A 23,197-nucleotide genomic window follows, 5' to 3' on the forward strand; every position below is an offset into this window, starting at 1 on the left:
GGCAACTTAACAAAAAACAAATATATACCCATTTCAATTATTTATTTTTACCAGTGAAACCAATATAACATCTCAACATTCACAAATATACATTTCTGACATTCAAAAACAAAACAAAAACAAATCAGTGACCAATATAGCCACCTTTCTTTGCAAGGACACTCAAAAGCCTGCCATCCATGGATTCTGTCAGTGTTTTGATTTGTTCACCATCAACATTGCGTGCAGCAGCAACCACAGCCTCCCAGACACTGTTCAGAGAGGTGTACTGTTTTCCCTCCTTGTAAATCTCACATTTGATGATGGACCGCAGGTTCCATATGGACCATCAAGACTCACTCTCATTTCATCAGTCCATAAAACCTTAGAAAAATCAGTCTTGAGATATTTCTTGGCCCAGTCTTGACGTTTCAGCTTGTGTGTCTTGTTCAGTGGTGGCCGTCTTTCAGCCTTTCTTACCTTGGCCATGTCTCTGAGTATTGCACACCTTGTGCTTTTGGGCACTCCAGTGATGTTGCAGCTCTGAAATATGGCCAAACTGGTGGCAAGTGGCATCTTGGCAGCTGCACGCTTGACTTTTCTCAGTTCATGGGCAGTTATTTTGCGCCTTGGTTTTTCCACATGCTTCTTGCGACCCTGTTGACTATTTTGAATGAAACGCTTGATTTTTCGATGATCACGCTTCAGAAGCTTTGCAATTTTAAGAGTGCTGCATCCCTCTGCAAGATATCTCACTATTTTTTGACTTTTCTGAGCCTGTCAAGTCCTTCTTTTGACCCATTTTGCCAAAGGAAAGGAAGTTGCCTAATAATTATGCACACCTGATATAGGGTGTTGATGTCATTAGACCACACCCCTTCTCATTACAGAGATGCACATCACCCAATATGCTTAATTGGTAGTAGGCTTTCGAGCCCATACAGCTTGGAGTAAGACAACATGCATAAAGAGGATGATGTGGTCAAAATACTCATTTGCCTAATAATTCTGCACTCCCTGTATAATGGGGCGGTCCAGCCGCAGCACAGCAAACATGCCAAGAGGCGGCCGGACAAAAACTATAGCAGGCATATGGCCGCCTCTCGGCTTGTTTGCCGTGCTGTGGCCGGACCTCGTGCACGCCCCCATTATTGTGAACAGGGCCGGAGTGGACTTCCGGTGGCACGGTGGGCTAGAGTTAGCACGGATCCGTCAGGCTGTTCCCCTGCCAGACCCTGCTACCGCAAGTGTGAAAGTAGCCTAAGCCACTAAAACTCACTTCCCCCACTCCATAGCTAGGAATGGGCATAAGCATTCTATTAGTGCTTGAGGACATACCTGTGTATTTAAAAACTTTTTTTCCAGATTGTCTGCTGGTGGGTCTTGAGCCTAAAACATCATGTATGTGAGACAGAACCCTTACCATTTAAGCCACAAATTTTTCTATCTTCAATGGGAGGATTTCAATTTTCTCTAGCTAAAAAGCTGAATAATGGTATTATTCAGTACACTGTAAGAGTTAACAGCTAAAATATCACAAAAAATGTAATGGAGCTAAATAAATTCCAATAAACACATTTCAGAGATATAGATTATTATATATATATATATTATAAATATAACATTTGGCCGACCCGAAAATGCTGCGATTATATATGAAGGGGCCCCGCGCTCATAACTGGCTTTGTGTCTAAAGTATTTTACTAGTGTGTGAAACAATCTCTCTCCTATTAATAACAGGTCCAGCCTCTGTACTCACTGTCACGATGAATGCACTGCAGTGAGCGGCAGCGAGCTGGCCGGCCAGCGCGTGACTGACGTCACTTAGTAACGCTCCTGCTTCATTTAGTGGCCAGCTCGCTGCAGTGCATTCATAGTGACAGTGAGTACAGAAGCTGGCCATGTTATCAGTAGGAGAAAGATTGTTTTACACACCAGTAAAATACTTTACACACAAATCCAGTTATGTGTGCAGTTTAGGACACATAGGGCCATGAGGGGGACCAGCATAAGATGCTACGTGTCTTATGCTGGCCCCCCTCATGGCCCTATGTGTCATAAGCACACATCCCCTATAACAGCGTCCTCCACAGATCCACCCCATAACAGCGTCCTCCACAGATCCACCCCATAACAGCGTCCTCCACAGATCCACCCCATAACAGCGTCCTCCACAGATCCACCCCATAACAGCGTCCTCCACAGATCCACCCCATAACAGCGTCCTCCACAGATCCACCCCATAACAGCGTCCTCCACAGATCCACCCCATAACAGCGTCCTCCACAGATCCACCCCATCAACAGCGTCCTCCACAGATCCACCCCATAACAGCGTCCTCCACAGATCCACCCCATAACAGCGTCCTCCACAGATCCACCCCATAACAGCGTCCTCCACAGATCCACCCCATAACAGCGTCCTCCACAGATCCACCCCATAACAGCGTCCTCCACAGATCCACCCCATAACAGCGTCCTCCACAGATCCACCCCATAACAGCGTCCTCCACAGATCCACCCCATAACAGCGTCCTCCACAGATCCACCCCATAACAGCGTCCTCCACAGATCCACCCCATAACAGCGTCCTCCACAGATCCACCCCATAACAGCGTCCTCCACAGATCCACCCCATAACAGCGTCCTCCACAGATCCACCCCATAACAGCGTCCTCCACAGATCCACCCCATAACAGCGTCCTCCACAGATTCCCCCATAACAGCGCGTCATCCACAGATTCCCCCATAACAGCGCGTCATCCACAGATCCCCTCATAACAGCTCGTCATCCACAGATCCGCCATAACTATGTCATACCCAGCCGCGTCAGCGGCTCACATGGGAAAATCCAAGCAAATAGACCTCTAGCACAATTCCCTTAAAATATCGCATCGCATATCGTTATCGCAATTTTTAGGGCTCAAATCGCAATCTCACAAAATTCCCATATCGTGCAGCCCTAATTTATAATAAATAAATAAACAGGGGATCACTAATCAAAGCACGAGGCACTTTATGAATATAGTGATGTATGTTTGCGATCTTTAGAAAACTAGTTATGAAGTTTCACTATGTATGCACGTCCTGACTTGGCTATATGACATGTAGAATGATTTCACATATAACTATGTAAACCTTAATGTAACTTATGTTTTTTTACATAATTGATCATGTTATTGTTAATCACTTTGTTAATTGGACTCACAAAGTATTGTGGGTATATATATATATATATATGTAGATGTTATGACACCAATTGTTATGCTCGAGAAAGACTGCAATGAGCAGTTGAAACGTTGCACAGGGGAAATAAAGCGGGTCGTTTTTTCACTTTTATCCTGGAGTGCTGCCTCTTCTTTGAAAAAACTACAACCATTTTGACCGAATTGCCAAAGGTCAGAGGATTTTTTGCACCCGACTTCACCAACAAGTGCTGTTGTCCTTTCTTTGTGTTATATTATTGGACCTGAACAGCTCTGCACTGCCATCTTTGTTCTACTATTTGATTACATCATGGACCCCCCCCCCGACATGTTCACATACATCAAAGAGGATGAGGAGAGAATCCTACAGGGTTTGGTGAGTGATCCCCAGTTTTTATCTACTCCCACCACTGTTGATCTTAAGAAACAGTATGAAGCTGATGCCAAGAAAATTGCTTCTATGGACTTACATCTCATGACATTGGGTCAATATTATAAAGAACATAGAATCCCCAGGGGGATTCGCTCACAATTGAAACCTAATTTATTCCCTGGTGGCTCAGCTAGTGCATTAAAGTTTGTACAGATATCAAACAAGTATGCCTTTGACGTTATATTGCTCAACCTAGAGTACCTACAGCAGGAATTGGTGGAAGTGAGGGAGAGACATCAGAGAACTAAAAACGCACTCCAGCTACTGCTTGATACAGAGGAATGGAATCAGTATGACCTAAATTGTACTCAATATTTGGACAGATTTGTTAAAGATCAGGTGATCATACAGAGAAGGAAATGGCTTCGCGACTCTGATGACTACGCTAGAGGAAAAATATATACCTGGCAGGAAGACACACAAAAGGAGAGAGAGATGACATCCTATCGCTCTACAGTGAGGAAACAATACCAACAATCTAATCAACATTATATATAATCTAATCAACATTATATATAATACCACAAATAGTGCAGCAGCACAGTCAGAAGTTGTGCACTGGGTGCAAACATTCCTCACAGAGGCTGGCTTCTCCTCCAAGATATATATTCAACGAATGAAGAGGCAGCACTTCCAGTTTTTGGTGATAGGGTGACGACCCCAAACTTTATTCCCAGCAACGTTTCAGCCTTCTCAATGAGGCCTTTGTCAAGCTACAACAGTGCTATACTGTGGGGTCTATATACCCACAATTCATTACAAATTCAGTGCAATCAGTGAAACCACATGTTAAAATCACATGACCATCAAACATCACATTATCACATGATTTTCTGTGTACATTCAATATACATATCGAAAAGGTAAAACTTTCATAAAAACTTTGACATCAATCAATAGCGTGGATCATACATCCTAGGCATTATTCAATTTATACAAAGTGATCTGATATACTGTGTCATTATCCCTTGTATCCAACTTCCAATCAAACAAGTGTAGACATAAAAGTGCTCTGTACACTAAGGGTTAAAATCACCAGTTCATAATACAGCTGTATCTTATTAAACTTTAAAAACTCATGGGACTAACCGTCATGGATCAACCAAGTGCGCCCGCTTCAGCGTCTCCCCATCGGCCAATCGCATGCGCCGCGCCATTCGTCCCTCATCCACCTTCCCACGTAGCCGCGTCATCATGCACGCACCCTGGACCGCAGCGTCGCCCAGTGGAGCGCATTGCGAGTACAGCGGCAACGGAGGGAGGGAAGGGAGGGAAGAAGTAGACACACGCCCGGTCCGCATCACCAAGGCGTCAAGGAGGCGTGTCGGTGGCCAAGGTAGCGCAGTATAGTACAATATAAAAGAAGAGGCAACAAGGTAGCCACACATCGCACAGTTTTCAAACCGACCTCTATCCAGATGTGTAAGTGCACCCAAGAGTAGCGACCACCAAAGCATCGGTATAAAACCGAAGTAGTGTCCCCAAGAGAGTGACTGATCAAGGGGCCCCAAGAGAGTGACTGATCAAGCTAGAATACCATTCATTTCTACCTATACTGAAGGCAGCAACCAAGTAGCAAAGGCCATTAAGAAGCACTGGCCTATACTAAACAGCAACTTTGGTCATGTGAAAGAATTCACTATACACCCCCCCCCCCCCCCCCCCCGACGTCAACCGTATAATGGTTGGTGAAGGTGTGAGCCCTCTTCCAAGAGGCTTTATAGGCCTCGGAGATGGCACGCCTAATCCAGAGGGATATAGAGCTTTTTGACGATTTTTTACCTTTATTTGGGCCTGCAAACTGGACAAATAAATTCCTGCTCGTCTTTAGGGTTAGGAAAAAAAGATGGGATGACTATATCTTGGGACCTAGCAAAGGAAGAGACCCCCTTGGAAAGAAAACAAGGGTCTAACTTAAAAATGAGCTTATCTTCCAGTATTTTGAGGAAGGGCTCCTGTATGGACAGAGCCTGGAGCTCACAGACACTCCTTGCAGAGGAGATGGCAACTAAGAAAATGGCTTTCAACGCGAGCCATTTAATGGATAAGGAGTGAAGGGGCTCAAATGGTGCATCCGACAGGACAGTGTTCAGGTTCCGGGGTGCAACCATATTCCCGATACAGGGATTTAGTCGATCTGCTGCCTTCAGAAATCTCGCCATCTAGGGGACCTCGTAAAGGCTGGTTTTGTATAGGGCTCCCAGTGTGTTAGGAGCAAGGCCCAAATCCCACCCATCCTGGAGGATTTCCAGGAAAAGAGGAAAATCAGGGGAGGATTGATTAAACCTAACCCGAACTTCCTCCAGACTTCGAGGCATGCTTTAGAGGTGTTGGATTTTCTGTTAAGTAAGAGTATCAATTGCCTGGATTTTCCCTTATAGTGTTAGATTATTTTGATAAAACACCACATCCTATCTATTAATGTCACTAGGACTACCTTACACCTATTGTCCTACACTTCTTATTCCTAAAACAACCTTTAATTGGTAATGCTTATAATATCTGCTATAATAACTAATGTTAAAATTACCAGTACATTTCCACCACCTAAGTATTTAAACTAGTCTTCCTATTTAGTGATCAGCTATCTAGGATGATACTTTATTGCCTTTCTGGCTGCGAGCTGCCAGTCTAGTGTCGGCACTATGTATCACTTGTCTCCTATGCATATTTGTGGCAGAATAGTGCTGTATTAAAAAGTGAGATCCACGATACGCTTCGCCGTGTACCGGCGTCTTCAGGGGTTAGGGCAGAGTGCGAGCGTGTCTTCACTCGGCTGGTTATAATGACTCTGTTGATGATGTCTTCATTAGGCGGCTGGCCAGTAGGATTACTTAGCCTCCATCGCCTGGAATTTGGTAAGTTGCATCCCTAGGGTGCGTCCTCTTAATGAACCCACCCATACATCCCTCGCTTTCCGATTGGTGTTCACCATATTTAGTCATTCTTCTGCGCCGCGCATGTCTTGTGGATTTCTTCCTCTATTCCGTTTCACTGCGCATGTCACAGAACTTTGTTGTAAACCCTTCCATCCTCGGTTTCTGCGCGTATGCGAGCATTGTTTGCCTCTATGGGTCATCCGCTCAAAGCGCATGTCTACTTTACCAATCGGGACCTACATGTGCGCATGTCTGAGTACTTAGTTGGTTGTGTGGGTTGTCAGCTATAGGGCGCATGTCACAGGATATAGTCTACTGCTCTAATCTGGTTCTGCGTTTGTGCATAGCTGGGTACTTGATTGATTATATGGGTTAACAGCACTAGGGCGCATGTCTGTGGAGTTAGTCTTGTGTGTGTGTGTGTGTGTGTGTGTGTGTGTGTGTATATATATTTTCCTAGAGGTTTGCATGTGATCATGCAGAAATAAATGTATGGATATTATACTTTTCACTTGGCTTATACTACATATACCCCACGATCTCAATTCCACTTATGATGCTTGGTGGTGGAGGTATCTATATGTTATGTTGTTATTTAGTTCGGTGACCTTGCTCCATGGCTTGTCTCCTAGTCAAATATTTTTTCCACCACTGTGTGCATCACAGGATCCATGCTGTGTTGCTGCATGTATACTGGGATTCACCATACATTTTTTCAATGGATGTAACTGACCTTAGATGTATATTTTTAATCTTTATCTTTAGCACCGTTGGTAATGTGCTCCTTTCAGTGCAAACTGGTGACCCTAATTGCTTTTGCAGTTACTGGTGGTGTAGATGTTCCTACCAATATGTTTTTTATTACTTGATAGTCAGACTCAGTTGTGTATTTCTAGATCTCACATTTTCACCACTGCATTCCACTAGTTAGCCAATGCACGTTATTTTATTGCCTATGATATGTCTACTTGTCTTGACTATTCCACTTTTCCAGGCGTGGTGGTCATATTCCCACTGGGTCTACTAGTGCCTTTACATTTATCTTTTCTTTAGTTTATTCCTTGCAGAGTTGATTACTCAGTTTTGTATCTATCTTATTTATTATATAATATTCCTTGCTAATATCTTGTGTTTTTTTCTCCTAGGAGGTGGTCCAGACTACAGGAAGGACGAATATGTAAACCCTTCATTGAGTCCTCTCGGAGAGATACTATTCAGCAAGTAAATCCATTTCGTCTCTTCCTGTTGGAGTTTTCTGTGTATATCTCCTTTTCGTGGGCCTGATTTTACTTTCATCAATCCCCAAAACTTAAAGTCTCTGCTTTTTCTTCTGTGTTTTTCCCTCATATGCCTGGCTAGGCTGGTATCTTCTCCTGTGTTGATGCTGCTCAGGTGCTTGGAAATCCTTCTTCTTAGCTCTTGGGTGGTTTTCCCCACGTACAGTTTGGGACAGTCACATTTGATGATATATACTACTCCTTTTGTTTTACAGTTGATCTAGTCTCTTATTTGATAGTTCTTTCCATTCACCGGATTCACAAATGTTTTTGTGACCTTCATTCGGCCACAAAAACACACAGTCACCACATGGGTATGATCCCATGTGGTTCAACCAAGTAATTTTTTTTATTATTTTTATTGTGGGGTTGATAGTGACTGTGGACTAGCATCTCTCAGATTCCTGCCCCTTCTCTATGTTACCGCTGGATATTTTGGTATTACTTTCTGTAGATCAGTGTCAGCCTGTAAGATATGCCAATGTCGTCTCAGGATTTGTTTTATGACACTGTGTTCAGTGTCATACGTACCTATACATCGTATAATTTTCTCACTTCCCTTATTGGTTCTGCCTGCTAGCAATTTCAGCCTATTTGTCTTTCTTGCTTCATGTAATCATTTCTTAGACTATCCTCTGTTATGGAATCGTGAATAGAGTGTACCACACTCTTTTTCAAACGCCTCTTCTGTGGAGCAGTTCTGCCTGGCTCTTAAATATTGCCCCACAGGGATTCCTTTTTTGAGAGGTTCTGGATGAAAACTTTGCCAGTGTAGCAGATTGTTAGTTGACGTTGGTTTACGGTATATTTCGGTTTGGATACTGCCGTCAGGTTACAAAAAGTTGAGAGTGCTCTTGTGCATTTCAGCTGTAAATTTCATGCCAATTTGGTCGTCATTCAATTGACAAACAAATTCATCAAAAAGTGCTTCAGCATCATCCCCCAAAAAAGAAAATATATCATCAATTTATCGACCCCAAAATAAAATGTGATGTGTGTATTTACCATAAGTGTCCATGAATACTATACGATACTCCCACCACCCTAAAAAAAGATTTGCAAAACTTGGTGCACAGATCGTGCCCATAGCGGTGCCAGTTGTCTGTAAATATTTGCCATTGAACATAAAATAGTGGTGCTCCAACAGAAATTTTAATAGTGAGATAACAAAACAGTTGTGCTCGTTATACTGGATCCCTTTTGTGCTCAAATAATATTCTACGGCCTGTATTCCCAGATGATGCTGGATACTGGTATATAGAGCCTCCACGTCATGACTGGCTATGAAGGTCTGTGAATTGACTTGGATCTATTGCAACCTGACGACAGTATCTTTGGCATCTCTGAGATATGATAGCAGTGATCTTACAAATGGGGAGATAACTTGTTCCACATATTCGTGAATATAGTTTATTCCTTGCCGAGTAATTAACTCGGCAAGGAATAAACTAAAGAAAATATAAATGTAAAGGCACTAGTAGACCCAGTGGGAATATGACCACCACGCCTGGAAAAGTGGAATAGTCAGGACAAGTAGACATATCATAGGCAATAAAATAACGTGCATCGGCTAACTAGTGGAATGCAGTGGTGAAAATGTGAGATTTGGAAATACACAACCAAGTCTGACTACCAAGTAATAAAAAACATATTGGTAGGAACATCTGCACCACCAGTAACTGCAAAAGCAATTAGGGTCACCAGTTTGCACTGAAAGGAGCACAATACCAACGGTGCTAAAGATAAAGATTAAAAATATACTGTACATCTAAGGTCAGTTACATCCATTGAAGAAATGTATAGTGAATCCCAGTATACATGCAGCAACACAGCATGGATCCTGTGATGCACATAGTGGTGGAAAAAATATTTGACTAGGAGACAAGCCATGGAGCAAGGTCACCGAACTAAATAACAACATAACATATAGATACCTCCACCACCAAGCATCATAAGTGGAATTGAGATGGTGGGGTATATGCAGCATAAGCCAAGCGAAAAGTATAATATCCATACATTTATTTCTGCCAACATGCAGGACTCGATCATAGAAATACACGAAGTCCACTGACATGCGCTTTGAGCGGATGACCCATAGAGGCAAACAATATTCACGTACGCGCAGAAGCCGAGGATGGAAGTGTTTACAACAAAGTTCCGTGACATGCGCAGTGAAATGGAATAGAGGAAAAAGACCAGACCCGACTTCCAATCCGGAGTGAAAGAGTCTATTGCCACACATGGATCAGTTGGATTGAGAGAAAAGAAGTTCAGAACCTTGTGATTCTTCCCTGAGGCGAACAAGTCTAGGACAGGATTCCACCACCGATCCAGGATTCTTTGGAAAGCAGACTAGAACAAGGACCATTCGCCTGGATCCAGACTTCGCTGACTGACTTAATCCGCCTGGAGATTCAGGGAACCCTTCAGATTTACTGCTGCCAGGGATTTTAGATTCCTTTCTGCCCAAAGGAAGATCTGGTTTGAGAGCTTCTGGAGGTGACTGTGTCTTGTTCCTCCCTGATGTTGGATAAATGCCACAGCTGTGGAGTTGTCTAAATGGACCAGGCTGAGCCCAGGCTACTGGAGGGGGGGGGAGATTTCTGGAGAGTAGAATCTAGGATACCTAGGAATACTTTCCGATGGTTTGGAAGCAGATCGGACTTCTCCCGGTTGACTAGCCAGCCTAAGTCCCGGAGGCGCGAGAGAACCACCTGAATGTGCCTGTGAAGGAGATCTGAGGTCTCCGCTATTATCAGCAGGTCGTCCCGGTAAGGGACAATTATTATCCCGTCCTTGCTCAGGGAGGCCACGACCTCCGCCATAACTTTGGCAAAGACGCAGGGGGCACAGATGATATGCCGAACGGGAGGCACTTGAACTGTAAGTGATGAACTCTTTTCTACCCCCTTGCTCCACTGCAAACCTGAGGAATCTTCTGTGAAGAACCTGTATCGTGATATGAAAATATGCGTCCCTGAAGTCTATTGTAGCCATCATAGCACCTCTTTTGATGAGTTTTACCGCCGACTTGACGGTATCCATCCTGAACTTGTGGTAAGTTATATGCTTGTTCAGGGGTTTTAAATTTATAATGGTCCGAAAATTGCCAGAAATAGAGGGTAGTAGTGGCCCCTACCTAATTCACGGTTGGGGACCTTCTCTATGTCCCCTAGGCGCAATAGGTTTCTTACGCCCTCGGACAAGGGAGATTTGGGGGCCATGGGAAGCCTGGTCAGAACAAACCTCTGTGGAGGAAGGAAATCCAATTCTATAGTGTAGCCATTTCTTACAATGCTTATTATATATGGATCTTTGATAATCTGCTCCCAAGAACTTAGAAAGGAGCTAAGCCTTTCTCCAACCGGGATGACGTCATTGCTTTGACGTAGAAGGAGAGGGATCTCCCCTGTCGGGACTGAGGAAAAAGGAGATTTTTTTGTGAAACTCACCTGTAAAATCTTTTTCTCGTCTTTTCCATTAGGGGACACAGACCATGGGTATAGCTTAAGCCACCACTAGGAGGAGACACTATGCAAAAAAGAAAAAACAGCTCCTCCTCCTTCACTGGCTATACCCCCATGCTCCAACAGGAGTACCTCAGTGCGTGCAAAAGCAGTAGGAGAAGGAGAGAAAAACCAAATATCAAAAAAAAAAAAACAGAACCGAGGAATAATGCCCTCAGGCCGTAAACCATAAGGTCCCAATAGAATGAAACCAACCGCTCCTGTAACAGACAAGAATGGGTGGGAGCTGTGTCCCCCAATGGAAAAGACAAGAAAAAGATTTTACAGGTGAGTTTCCCCCAAAAAATCTCCTTTTCTCGCCCATTCCATTGGGGGACACAGATCATGGGGCGTCCTAGAGCAGTCCATGGGGTGGGAAGACCAACACCTCCAGAGGGGAAACATCCAACGGTTAAAACAGGAACCACAGCCTGCAATACCTTGCGCCCTAGGGCAGCATCAGCCGACGCCAGAGAATGCAGCTGGTAGAACTTGGTAAAGGCATGTAAGGATGACCAGGTGGCCGCCTTACAAAGTTGTGATGTAGAGGCTCGATTGCACCTAGCCCAGGAGTCCCCCACCGCCCTGGTGGAGTGCGCAGTAAACCCCGCTAGGTGAAACCCTACCCCGGGACCGATAGGCCATGGTAATAGTCGACCGAATCCACTGAGCCACAGTGACCTTGGAGACCGCCAGACCCTCACGAGACCCCTCGGGAACCACAAAAAGGGAGTCCGAGCGGCGAAATGGGGCAGTGACCGACAGGTACGCACGCAAAGCACGGACAACATCCAGAGAATGGAAAGCGCGCTCCTTGGGTTTCGCCAGAGCGGGGCAAAGAAGGGACTGGGAGCAGTACCACCTTATCCTTGTGGAAGACCAAAAAGGGGCCCCTTGGAGGAAAGGGCGCCCAGCTCCGATACCCTCCAGAAAGAGGTGATGGCCACCAAAAGACCACCTGCCAGGTTAGAAGACTCAGGGAAATGTCCCTCAGGGGCTCAAAGGATCCGCCTGCAGAGAAGACAAAACCAGGTTCAGATCCCATGGGGGCAGGGGAGGGACATACGGAAAGACTGAATGCGCCACCCCCTGTAGGAAGGTCCTCACCGGACCGAGCAGAGCCAGAGACCGCTGAAAGAAAATGGCCAGAGCAGAGACCTGACCCTTCAGAGAGCTCAGGGACATTCCCATCTCAAGACCCGACTGGAGAGAAGAGAGGATCACCGGAACGGAGAAACGAAGGGAAAAAAAACACCTAACTTCTCACAAAAAGGCAAGAAAGGGCTTCCAGGTACGATAGTATATCCGGGAAGAGGCTGGTTTCCTGGCTCTTATCATGTACTTCACGACAGAGTCTGAGAAGCCCCTCTTCTTCAAGATGGAGGTCTCAACAGCCACGCCGTTAAACGAAGCGGCTGTAAAATCCGGTGGAAAAGCAGTCCTTGAGACAGCAGGTCCTCCCTGAGAGGAAGAGGCCAAGGAATGTCTGCCAGCATCCGAGTGCCTTCCGAGAACCAGGCGCGGTGAGGCCAATCGGGGGCGATGAGTATGGTCGGGATCCCTTCCGCCGCGACCCTGCGAAAAACCTTTGGGAGTGAGGCAGTGGTGGGAAAACAGAGGAGTGCGAAGTCTCACCACAGAGACACCAGAGCGTCCACCCCGTACGCCTCCGGATCCCGAGCTCGGCCCAGGAATGTGGGAACCTCGTTATTGAGCCTTGACGCCATCAGGTCCATGTCCTGGCAGCCATTGTCCTCGAACACATCCTGATGTGGAGACCACTCTCCCGGATCCACCCTGTTGCGGCTGAGATAGCCTGCAGTTCAGTTTTCGACCCCTGGGATGTACACTGCAGACCATATTGGAACATGAGCTTCCTCCCACTGGAGGATCCTTTTCACCTCTTGCATCACCGTCCGGCTGCGGGTTCCGCCCTGAAGATTGATGTAGGCCACAGCTGTGGCATTGTCCGACTGGAACCTTACCGGGAGACCCGCTAGGAGGGGAAGTCCAATGAGACAGAGAGAAAAATTGCTCTGAGCTCCAGTAGGTTGATCGGAAAGCAGGCTTCCACCTCTGACCACACCCCCTGAACACCCCCCATCCCCACCCAGGAGACTGGCATCGGTGGTGACGACTGTCCATGAGATTGGGAGGAAGGATCTCCCTGAAGCCAGATTCTGAGGGGAAAGCCACCATGGGAGTTCCATGTGAACCCGGAGCGGTAGGCGGATCTGAGAGTCCAGACCCCTTGATGTCCTGTCCCAGAAGGACAGGATCGCCTGTTGCTGAGGCCAAGTGTGAAACTGGGCAAAGGGAACAGCCTCAAAGGAGGCCACCATAAGCCCCAGAACCTGCATGCACTCCCTGATGGAGATACACGGAGAATGTAGAAGGCGAGACACCGACTCCAGTATCCGAGAGAGCTTGCAATCCGTAAGAAATGCCCGGGCTGCAGTGGTGTCCAGAATCATCCCCAGGAAGGTCACCCTCTTGGAAGGTTGGAGAGAGGACTTCGGGAAGTTGATCAGCCAGCCGAACTGCTGCAGTCTGAACAGTGAACCTGACGCTGTCTTCGGCCTGGGAACGAGAGGAAGCCTTTTAGTATGTCGTCCAGGTAGGACAACAGAGATAATGATGGCCACTAATGGCGAAGCGCAGGAATCTGTGGCGAGATTCTGCGATAGGGACATGCAGATAGGCGTCCCGGATGTCCACTGATGCGAGGAACTCTCCTGGAAGAAGAGAAGCAATAACGGAGCGGAGCGATTCCATCCGAAACCTCCGCACCCGACAGGACTTGTCTAAGAGCTTCAGGTCTAGGACCAGACGTCCAGATTCCTCCTTCTTTGTCACCACAAAGAGATTTGAGTAGAACCCTGTACCCTGTTCCTCCAGAGGAACTGGGGCAACTACTCCCCGGATCAGAAGGGAAGAGACCACTTGTAAAAGGGCCGAGGCTCGGGCCGGATGCCCCGGAACCCGAGAAGGGAAGAAACGTTCCGGAGGTCTGGAAGCAAATTCTATCTTGTAACCAGAAATTAAAATATTTAGGGTCCAGGCGTCTCGAACGTGAGCTCTCCAGACCTGCTGAAACTAGAGCAGACGGTCCCCCCCACTGCAGGCGGTGGGGGTGCCCCTTCAGGCGGAGAACTGCTTGGGAGCCGCGGGGCAGGCAGAACTCCCCTGGAATTGTGCCCGCGGACGCCTAAGAGTCACCAGAGGAGGGGGCTTGTCTAGAAAGGACTGGTTTCTAGAGCCAAAGGGGCGAGTTCTGAAGGCGCGCTTGGATCTAGATTGGGGCAGGTGTGTGCTCTTGCCCCCCGTCGCGTCAGAGATAATCTCGTCCAGCGTAGCACCGAAGGGCCTGGAGCCTGCAAAGGGGAGGTTAGTGAGGGAGCGCTTGGAGGAAGCGTCGGCGTCCCAGACCTTCAACCAGACCTCCCTGCGCTGCGTGACCAAGAGGGCCGCAATCCGCGCAAAGAGAGTGCTGAAGTCCAACGAGGCCTCACAGAGGAATATTGTCGCTTGGGACATCTGGAGGGCAAAGCTCAGGGTGTCCGCAGAGGTATCCTGCTCTGCGAGGTCCCAATGATGGCGCTGCAACCACACCGACAGCGCTCTGGCTACCGAGGCAGAGGCGAACGTGGGCTGCAGACCAGTGTCTGCCAGAGTGAAGATGGCTTTGGAAAGAGTCCAAACTCCTATCAACTGGAGTCCTGTAGGGGAAATCCGTCCAGGACTGGTATTGCCGAATTCTTAGCCAATCTGGCCACCGGCGGGTTGACCATAGGAGGAGAAGACCACTGCTGCACATTATCTGCCAGGAAAGGATACAGAGTATCCAGGCGCCTTGTGGCAGAAAAAACTGTGATTAGGGCGCTCCCAAGCCTTAGAAAGGACCTTGGCGAATGTGACTGCCTCTGGTGCGTCACCCCTACTGGAGTGGAAAAGGGGGAATTCCTGGCTACTAGAAGAAGGAGGTTCGCCCTGTATGCCAAAGGTGTCACGGACGGCCGTGACCAAGTCTGTCACCATGGTGGAGAGCTTAGGCGAGGGTTCCGGTTTCGTGTCCTCGTCCGAGCCGGACCTTTCTCCTTCAGACCTGCAGTCCCCGCGAGGGGGAGAGGCTGAATACGCCTCCAGGCGAGGGGGAGAAGCAGAGTCATCCGAGGAGGGATGCTGCTGCACACGCTGCCTCTTAACGGTCGAGCGTCCTCTGGAGGTGGAGCGGTGAAAACCGGGAGGTGGAGCGGTGCTAACCACAGGCATCGCAGGCGGTGGATCCGAGGCCGCCATGGTTCCATAAAGGACCATGGCCGCGTGCGAGACTTGGGCCAAGTCCGCGGCCGCCCTAGCTATGGCAGAGGCCCGGGAGGGCTCCGCGGGCTCCGAAGGGGCGGAGGAGGGACTTGGCTGGTTTGGTGGAGGGGGAGAAGGAGGCGGATGATCCTGTCCCGAGGCAGGGCAAGAGTCACAGGAGCCAGTAAACGATAGTAGCAAGCAGCAGACCTTACAGGATCCCAGTGGGACCTGAGGTGTCGCTTTAGATTTTTGGGGAGCCTCCAGACTTGGCATGACGGCGGCAATCCTGGAGTTGGGGTCTCCTACAGTTTTGCGGAACACTATCTGAAAGGGGTTATGAACACTGAAAACCTGGACATGGGGCAACAGCATTACAATAGAGCTACCAGCTTGCCCTGTATAACGAGCCCTCCAAACAAAACGGGAAAAGGCGCAACAAGCCACTGCCTCAAGAAGGAATCCCTCCTCCCTCTCAGCCAGCAGGCCCTCTCAGATCCACAGGAAAGCCCTGAATAACCGTGTCACAGTGTGAGCACGGGGGGAGGGGGAGCTGCAGGAGAGCCTTTCTACTTATTTGAGTCCTGCAGTCCTCACCCTCTGTTCCGGACCAGCATGGTGTCACCTCTTCAGTCATCTGGCACAAGGAGTGGCAGTCCACTGGATAGAGGGCAGGACTAGGTGACCCCGGATCTGGTAGGCCACTGGAGCCGCAGGTCGAGCCCGGTTCCACTTATCTTCTGGGGAAAAAAAGGAGGTAGCCGGGGACAGCCATTCGACCCCGGTGCTCGCTCCACTGAGAGACCAAGGACGCACTGTGCGACCCTGCGTCCTCTGTTTAGAAAAAAACAAAAAACAGGAGAAGAAAAAACTACAGGGACAACCCTGCAGGAGGAGTGTCACCTCCTTATCCGACACTAAGCAAAACTAAAACTGAGGTACTCCTGTTGGAGCATGGGGGTATAGCCAGTGGAGGAGGAGCTGTTTTTTTCTTATTTGCATAGCGTCTCCTCCTAGTGGTGGCTTAAGCTATACCCATCGTCTGTATCCCCCAATGGAATGGGCGAGAAAAATTATTTCCCCTCCCGGCCCCGACCCTCGCGGCCCCTCCTATCAGCCCTAGGATCTTGCTAGGGCCTGCGAAAAAAAAACTGTCTCCTAGTTTTAGATTTGTCCTCTGGAAACCATCTTTTACAGTCTGTAGCATTCTCGAGGATATTATCCAGATCTGACCGTGAAAGGGTAAGGATATTAGCCAGTTTTTTAGATGGTATCACCGGACCAGGCTTTTAGCCACAGAACCCTTTTGATAACGTTCGAGAGGACCGCGGTGCGGGCATATAGCCTGACAGACTCAGCAGCGGCATCAGCGAGAAAGTAGGTGGCCTTCCTGAGAAGGCGAAGACTATCCAGGATCTCTTCCCGAGGAGCCTTAACTAACTATATTGTGCTTTAATTGTTCTAGCCACGCGGCGAGTGTACTAGCAACGCACGTCGCAGCTACACCAGGCTTTAAGAGGGAAGCCGTGGCCTCCCATGTTTTCTTAAGAAGGCTCTCAGCTTTCCTATCTAAAGGATCCTTGAGCTGCGCAGCATCCTCGAATGGTAGGACTGTATGCTTTGCCACCTTGGCAACTGGGGCGTTGACCCTGGGAACAGCTTTCCAATCAGCACAATCTGCCTCGTCAAAAGGGGTATAGTCTTTTCAGGCCATGAGGAATAAAGGAGCTTATCCCATTCTACCCTTATCTTTTGGATATTGTCCGGGACAGGGAACACCGACCTGTGCCTTTCTCCTAACCCCCAAAAAATCTCCTATTGGACTGACTTAGATTTTTTAGGGACCTCCATTCTTATAGTGGCTCTGATGGTTCCGATTCATTCGTCAATGTCCTCTGGGTTGAAAAGGAACCTCCTATATTCGTTATTTTCCTCCGATTCTAGGGATCTAGGAAGAGTCTCAGTATCCAAAAGGTCAGGGTTAACTGAGTCGAGGTCACTACCAGAGTAGTTGGGATCTCTGGAAGAGGGTGGTCTGTGGCCGTGGTGAGGCTGGGGTCTAGGGGGAGGCAGGAGGGTCCCTAGAAGCCAGAGCTGACTGGACCACCACTCTGACTAGCGTCTTAATCTCCTCCATAAGACTGGATGACTTCGACTTCACAATAGCAGAGGTGCAATCCTTACACAGCGGCTTAGACCCAGGGGAAGGAAGACGCTTAGAGCAAACGCCACACCACCCTGGCCTAGTTTTAAGAGAGGAGGTAGACTACTTTTCTCCCTGTAATACACAAGGGAGGAAAGGGTCAACCACAGCAGGGCAAACAGAAAAAATGACCAGGTGCCAGCAGGCTACTCACACTGCCCAGAGTGGTGGGGGGCTCAGGATCTGAGCCAGTGGTGGTAGGGGCGCTCTCCAGCTCCCGTCCACATGAAATGCTGTCAGCAGGCAGGGTGAGAACGCAGGGCACAGTGCAGGAAATCAGCTATTTGAATTTAGCGCCGGTCGCAGCCCGGGTGACATTCACGACGTAGGCCACGCCCCCGGCGCACGACATCATCATCCAGCGACTGGAGGGAAGTGCGTCCAGCCACCCATACAACACTGCAGAGGGAACTTCGCCGGGGGCTCCATGAGCAGGGGAGACCAGGGCACAGACCGCGCATGAAGGAGGAAAGAGCTGGACCCTGGAACCGATGCCACAGGTGATGCCATGCCACAGCAGGGCAACATAGAGAAAAAAGCTAGGGAACCAAGAAGAGCTCCCAGCACCTCTCTGGCATTCCTTCCTTGACAGGACAGGAAAAAACACTGGCAATGAGGGGGAGGTGGTGGGGTTTTTAAGCTCTCTGTGTGTTTTTTCCTGTCCTATCAGAGGAAGGCAATCTCAGGTTGTGCTGTCATGGAGACAACTGGGGAAATGTGTGTATGTGTATATATATATGTTATATATAAATATTTTTTTTTTGTTCCATTACATTTTTTGTGATCACTATATAAAATTAAACTTTTTCTGCTATCCTTATATACAATGTCCTTGCGTATAGGGATGTATCTATATATTAGTACATGGGAAGCATACTAGTTAGAAAATCCTACTATTAATAACAATGGGCTCTGTAGGTCAATGGTAAGCACATCTGTCTTTCATACAGAGGGTCTTTGCTTTTAAAATGTCAGTACTGAACCGAAATACCCCAAGATCAGATGTTAATGGAAAACTCCATTAACATTGCAGGTGGCAATTGTCTTGTGCCACATTAAAGTACCTGCTGTAAAGAGGACAATTCTTAGAACGCAAAACACCAGAGAAGGCTATGTACATATATTAACCACTTCAGCCCCGCTAGCTGAAACCCCCTTCATGACCAGAGCACTTTTTACACTTCGGCACTACACTACTTTCACCGTTTATTGCTCGGTCATGCAACTTACCACCCAAATGAATTTTCCCTCTTTTTCTTCTCACTAATAGAGCTTTCATTTGGTGGTATTTCATTGCTGCTGACATTTTAACTTTTTTTGTTATTAATCGAAATTTAACCTTTTTGTTTGCAAAAAAAAAATGACTTTTTTCACTTTCAGCTGTAAAATTTTGCAAAAAAAACGACATCCATATATAAATTTTTCGCTAAATTTATTGTTCTACATGTCTCTGATAAAAAAAAAAATAATGGTTTGGGTAAAAGTTATAGCGTTTACAAACTATGGTACAAAAATGTGAATTTCCGCTTTTTGAAGCAGCTCTGACTTTCTGAGCACCTGTCATGATTCCTGAGGTTCTACAATGCCCAGACAGTAGAAAACCCCCACAAATGACCCCATTTCGGAAAGTAGACACCCTAAGGTATTCGCTGATGGGCATAGTGAGTTCATAGAACTTTTTATTTTTTGTCACAAGTTAGCGGAAAATTATGATTTTTTATTTATTTTTTTCTCATATTCCAATAACTTGCGACAAAAAAAAAAAAATTCTAGGAACTCGCCATGCCCCTCACGGAATACCTTGGGGTGTCTTCTTTCCAAAATGGGGTCACATGTGGGGTATTTATACTGCCCTGGCATGTTAGGGGCCCTAAAGCGTGAGAAGAAGTCTGGGATCCAAATGTCTAAAAATGCCCTCCTAAAAGGAATTTGGGCACCTTTGCGCATCTAGGCTGCAATAAAGTGTCACACATCTGGTATCGCCGTACTCAGGAGAAGTTGGGGAATGTGTTTTGGGGTGTCATTTTACATATACCCATGCTGGGTGAGAGAGATATCTTGGCAAAAGACAACTTTTCCAATTTTTTTCTCTCACCCAGCATGTTATGCAGGTTATATGTAAAATGACACCCCAAAACACATTCCCCAACTTCTCCTGAGTACGGCGATACCACATGTGTGACACTTTTTTGCAGCCAAGGTGGGCAAAGGGGCACATATTCCAAAGTGCACCTTTCGGATTTCGCAGGCCATTTTTTACACATTTTGATTGCAAAGTACTTCTCACACATTTGGGCCCTTAAATTGCCAGGGCAGTATAACTACGCCACAAGTGACCCCATTTTGGAAAGACACCCCAAGGTATTTCGTGAGGGGCATGGCGAGTTCCTAGAATTTTTTATTTTTTGTCGCAAGCTAGTGGAATATGAGACTTTGTAAGGAAAAAAGAAAAATCATCATTTTCCGCTAACTTGTGACAAAAAATAAAAAATTCTAGGAACTCGCCGTGCCCCTCACGGAATACCTTGGGGTGTCTTCTTTCCAAAATGGGGTCACTTGTGGGGTAGTTATACTGCCCTGGCAATTTAGGGGCCCTAATGTGTGAGAAGTACTTTGCAATCAAAATGTGTAAAAAATGCCCTGTGAAATCCGAAAGGTGCTCTTTGGAATGTGTGCCCCTTTGCCCACCTAGGCTGCAAAAAAGTGTCACACATCTGGTATCGCCGTACTCAGAAGTTGGGGAATGTGTTTTGGGGTGTCATTTTACATATACCCATGCTGGGTGAGAGAAATATCTTGGCAAAAGACAACTTTTCCCATTTTTTTATACAAAGTTGGCATTTGACCAAGATATTTCTCTCACCCAGCATGGGTATATGTAAAATGACACCCCAAAACACATTGCCCAACTTCTCCTGAGTACGGCGATACCACATGTGTGACACTTTTTTGCAGCCTAGATGCTCAAAGGTGCCCAAATTCCTTTTAGGAGGGCATTTTTAGACATTTGGATCCCAGACTTCTTCTCACGCTTTAGGGCCCCTAACATGCCAGGGCAGTATAAATACCCCACATGTGACCCCATTTTGGAAAGAAGACACCCCAAGGTATTCCGTGAGGGGCATGGCGAGTTCCTAGAATTTTTTTTTTTTTGGGCACAAGTTAGCGGAAATTGATTTTTTTTGTATTTTCTCACAAAGTCTCCCTTTCCGCTAAATTGGGACAAAAATTTCAATCTTTCATGGACTCAATATGCCTCTCACGGAATACCTTGGGGTGTCTTTCCGAAATGGGGTCACGTGTGGGGTGTTTATACTGCCCTGGCTTTTTAGGGGCCCTAAAGCGTGAGAAGAAGTCTGGAATATAAATGTCTAAAAATGTTTACGCATTTGGATTCCGTGAGGGGTATGGCGAGTTCATGTGAGATTTTATTTTTTGACACAAGTTAGTGGAATATGAGACTTAGTAAGAAAAAACAAAAACAAACAAAAAAATTCCGCTAACTTGTGCCAAAAAAAATGTCTGAATGGAGCCTTACAGGGGGTGATCAATGACAGGGGGGTGATCAGGGAGTCTATATGGGGTGATCACCCCCCTGTCATTGATCACCCCCCCCTGTAAGGCTCCATTCAGACGTCCGTATGATTTTTTACGGATCCACGGATACATGGATCGGATCCGCAAAACACATGCGGACGTCTGAATGGAGCCTTACAGGGGGGTGATCAATGACAGGGGGGTGATCAGGGAGTCTATATGGGGTGATCAACCCCCTGTCATTGATCACCCCCCTGTAAGGCTCCATTCAGACGTCCGTATGTGTTTTGCGGATCCGATCCATGTATCCGTGGATCCGTAAAAATCATACGGACGTCTGAACGGAGCCTGACAGGTGGGTGATCAATGACAGGGGGGTGATTAGGGAGTCTATATGGGGTGATCAGTGGTTCATAAAGGGTTAATAAGTGACGGGGGGGGGGGTGTAGTCTAGTGTGGTGTTTGGTGCTACTTTACACAGCTACCTGTGTCCTCTGGTGGTCGATCCTAACAAAAGGGACCACCAGAGGACCAGGTAGCAGGTATATTAGACGCTGTTATCAAAACAGCGTCTAATATACCTGTTAGGGGTTAAAAAAATCAGATCTCCAGCCTGCCAGCGAGCGATCGCTGCTGGAACGCTGGAGATCCACTCGCTTACCTTCCGTTCCTGTGAGCGCGCGCGTCTGTGTGCGCGCGTTCACAGGAAATCCCGGCCCTCGCGAGATGACGCGTATATGCGTGACTCTGCGCAGGGCTGCCACCTCCGGAACGCACATCTGCGTTAGGCGGTCCGGAGGTGGTTAAGCAGACAAATCATGAACATTTCAGCTCAGAATTGTGAATGCAGATCTTTATATATCATACAGGCTCTACCTAAAGAGGGAGTACAATGTAAATAAAGCAACTCATTTATAAATTTACCCAATTTTTTTGTGGATCTGTAAAACGGTATTTAGAAGTGAAAACGTACTTAAGCCAAATGCAAGAGTTCTGTTCCGCACAATTAGCAATTCAATAAACACTGGAAAATAATAATGTTGAACATAATAGAGCTTGTTACTTACATGGCTTGTTTTTTTTAGAATTTCAATTTCTGTGTGAACTGACATAGATTGGTCCTGCACAAAAAAAATTATACATGTCAAGAAAAAGAACCTGTTAGGAGATGCACTATTCTGTTGCACTACTCTGAAGCAGGCTACGATAGAAAGGAGAAGCTAAGCTCTGTGATATCTGTCGTATTTTTTGCCCTATTAGACGCAACTTTTTGCCCCCAAAGTGGGTGGGTGGGGGATTTCAGTGCCCCTTTTGGGGCGAATACTAATGAAGCACTCATTGGTACGCGAGGACCAGGGAGCAGTGAATGCAGTGCTGTACTCACCACTTCCTGGTCTTCTCCTGCTGGGCTCTGCACGCTGTACTGTGACCTGCACACAGAGCGAGGACGTAGACGCGCTCTGTGAACTTAGGCTGTGCGACATCAGTTCACAGCACAGGAAGAACGCTGGATCTCAGGAGCATTGGCAGCATCCGGAGCAGGAGAGGCAAGACAGTTTATATATTTTATTTTTTTCTCTGCTCTAATATCTGATTACATGGGGGTCTGACTCACATTGGGGGTCGTATTAACATTAGGGGTCTGATCTGAGGTCTAATGAAAAATATTTTTTCCAGCTCATGCCGCATGAGAGCACCAAGGGGTTGTTCCCCTTTGACCTTCATGGGACAGGAAACAGATTTTGAAAGATCCCTCCCACCTCCAGTGTTCTTTCTGCCCCTACAGAGGATAGACGCAGAGAGGTTCCCTGTTCTAGGGATGAAGAGATTTCTACATGAGACTTTCAGGGCCTACAGCTGGGACTAGGACGGGGGT

General features: G+C 47.0%; 1 protein-coding gene across 2 annotated transcripts in view; it reads right to left on the reverse strand.

Moving 5' to 3' along the window:
• Nucleotides 1-23,197, reverse strand: part of CHEK2 (checkpoint kinase 2) — a 92,725-nt gene that overhangs the window by 35,738 nt on the left and 33,790 nt on the right. For both annotated transcript variants that reach the window (XM_044275402.1, XM_044275401.1), the window contains exon 7: nt 22,389-22,442. In XM_044275402.1, the coding sequence (XP_044131337.1) occupies nt 22,389-22,442 (54 nt within the window). The remainder of the gene's footprint in view (nt 1-22,388; nt 22,443-23,197) is intronic.

The sequence above is a fragment of the Bufo gargarizans genome, chromosome 1 (genome assembly GCF_014858855.1).
Source record: "Bufo gargarizans isolate SCDJY-AF-19 chromosome 1, ASM1485885v1, whole genome shotgun sequence".
Lineage (NCBI taxonomy): Eukaryota > Metazoa > Chordata > Amphibia > Anura > Bufonidae > Bufo > Bufo gargarizans.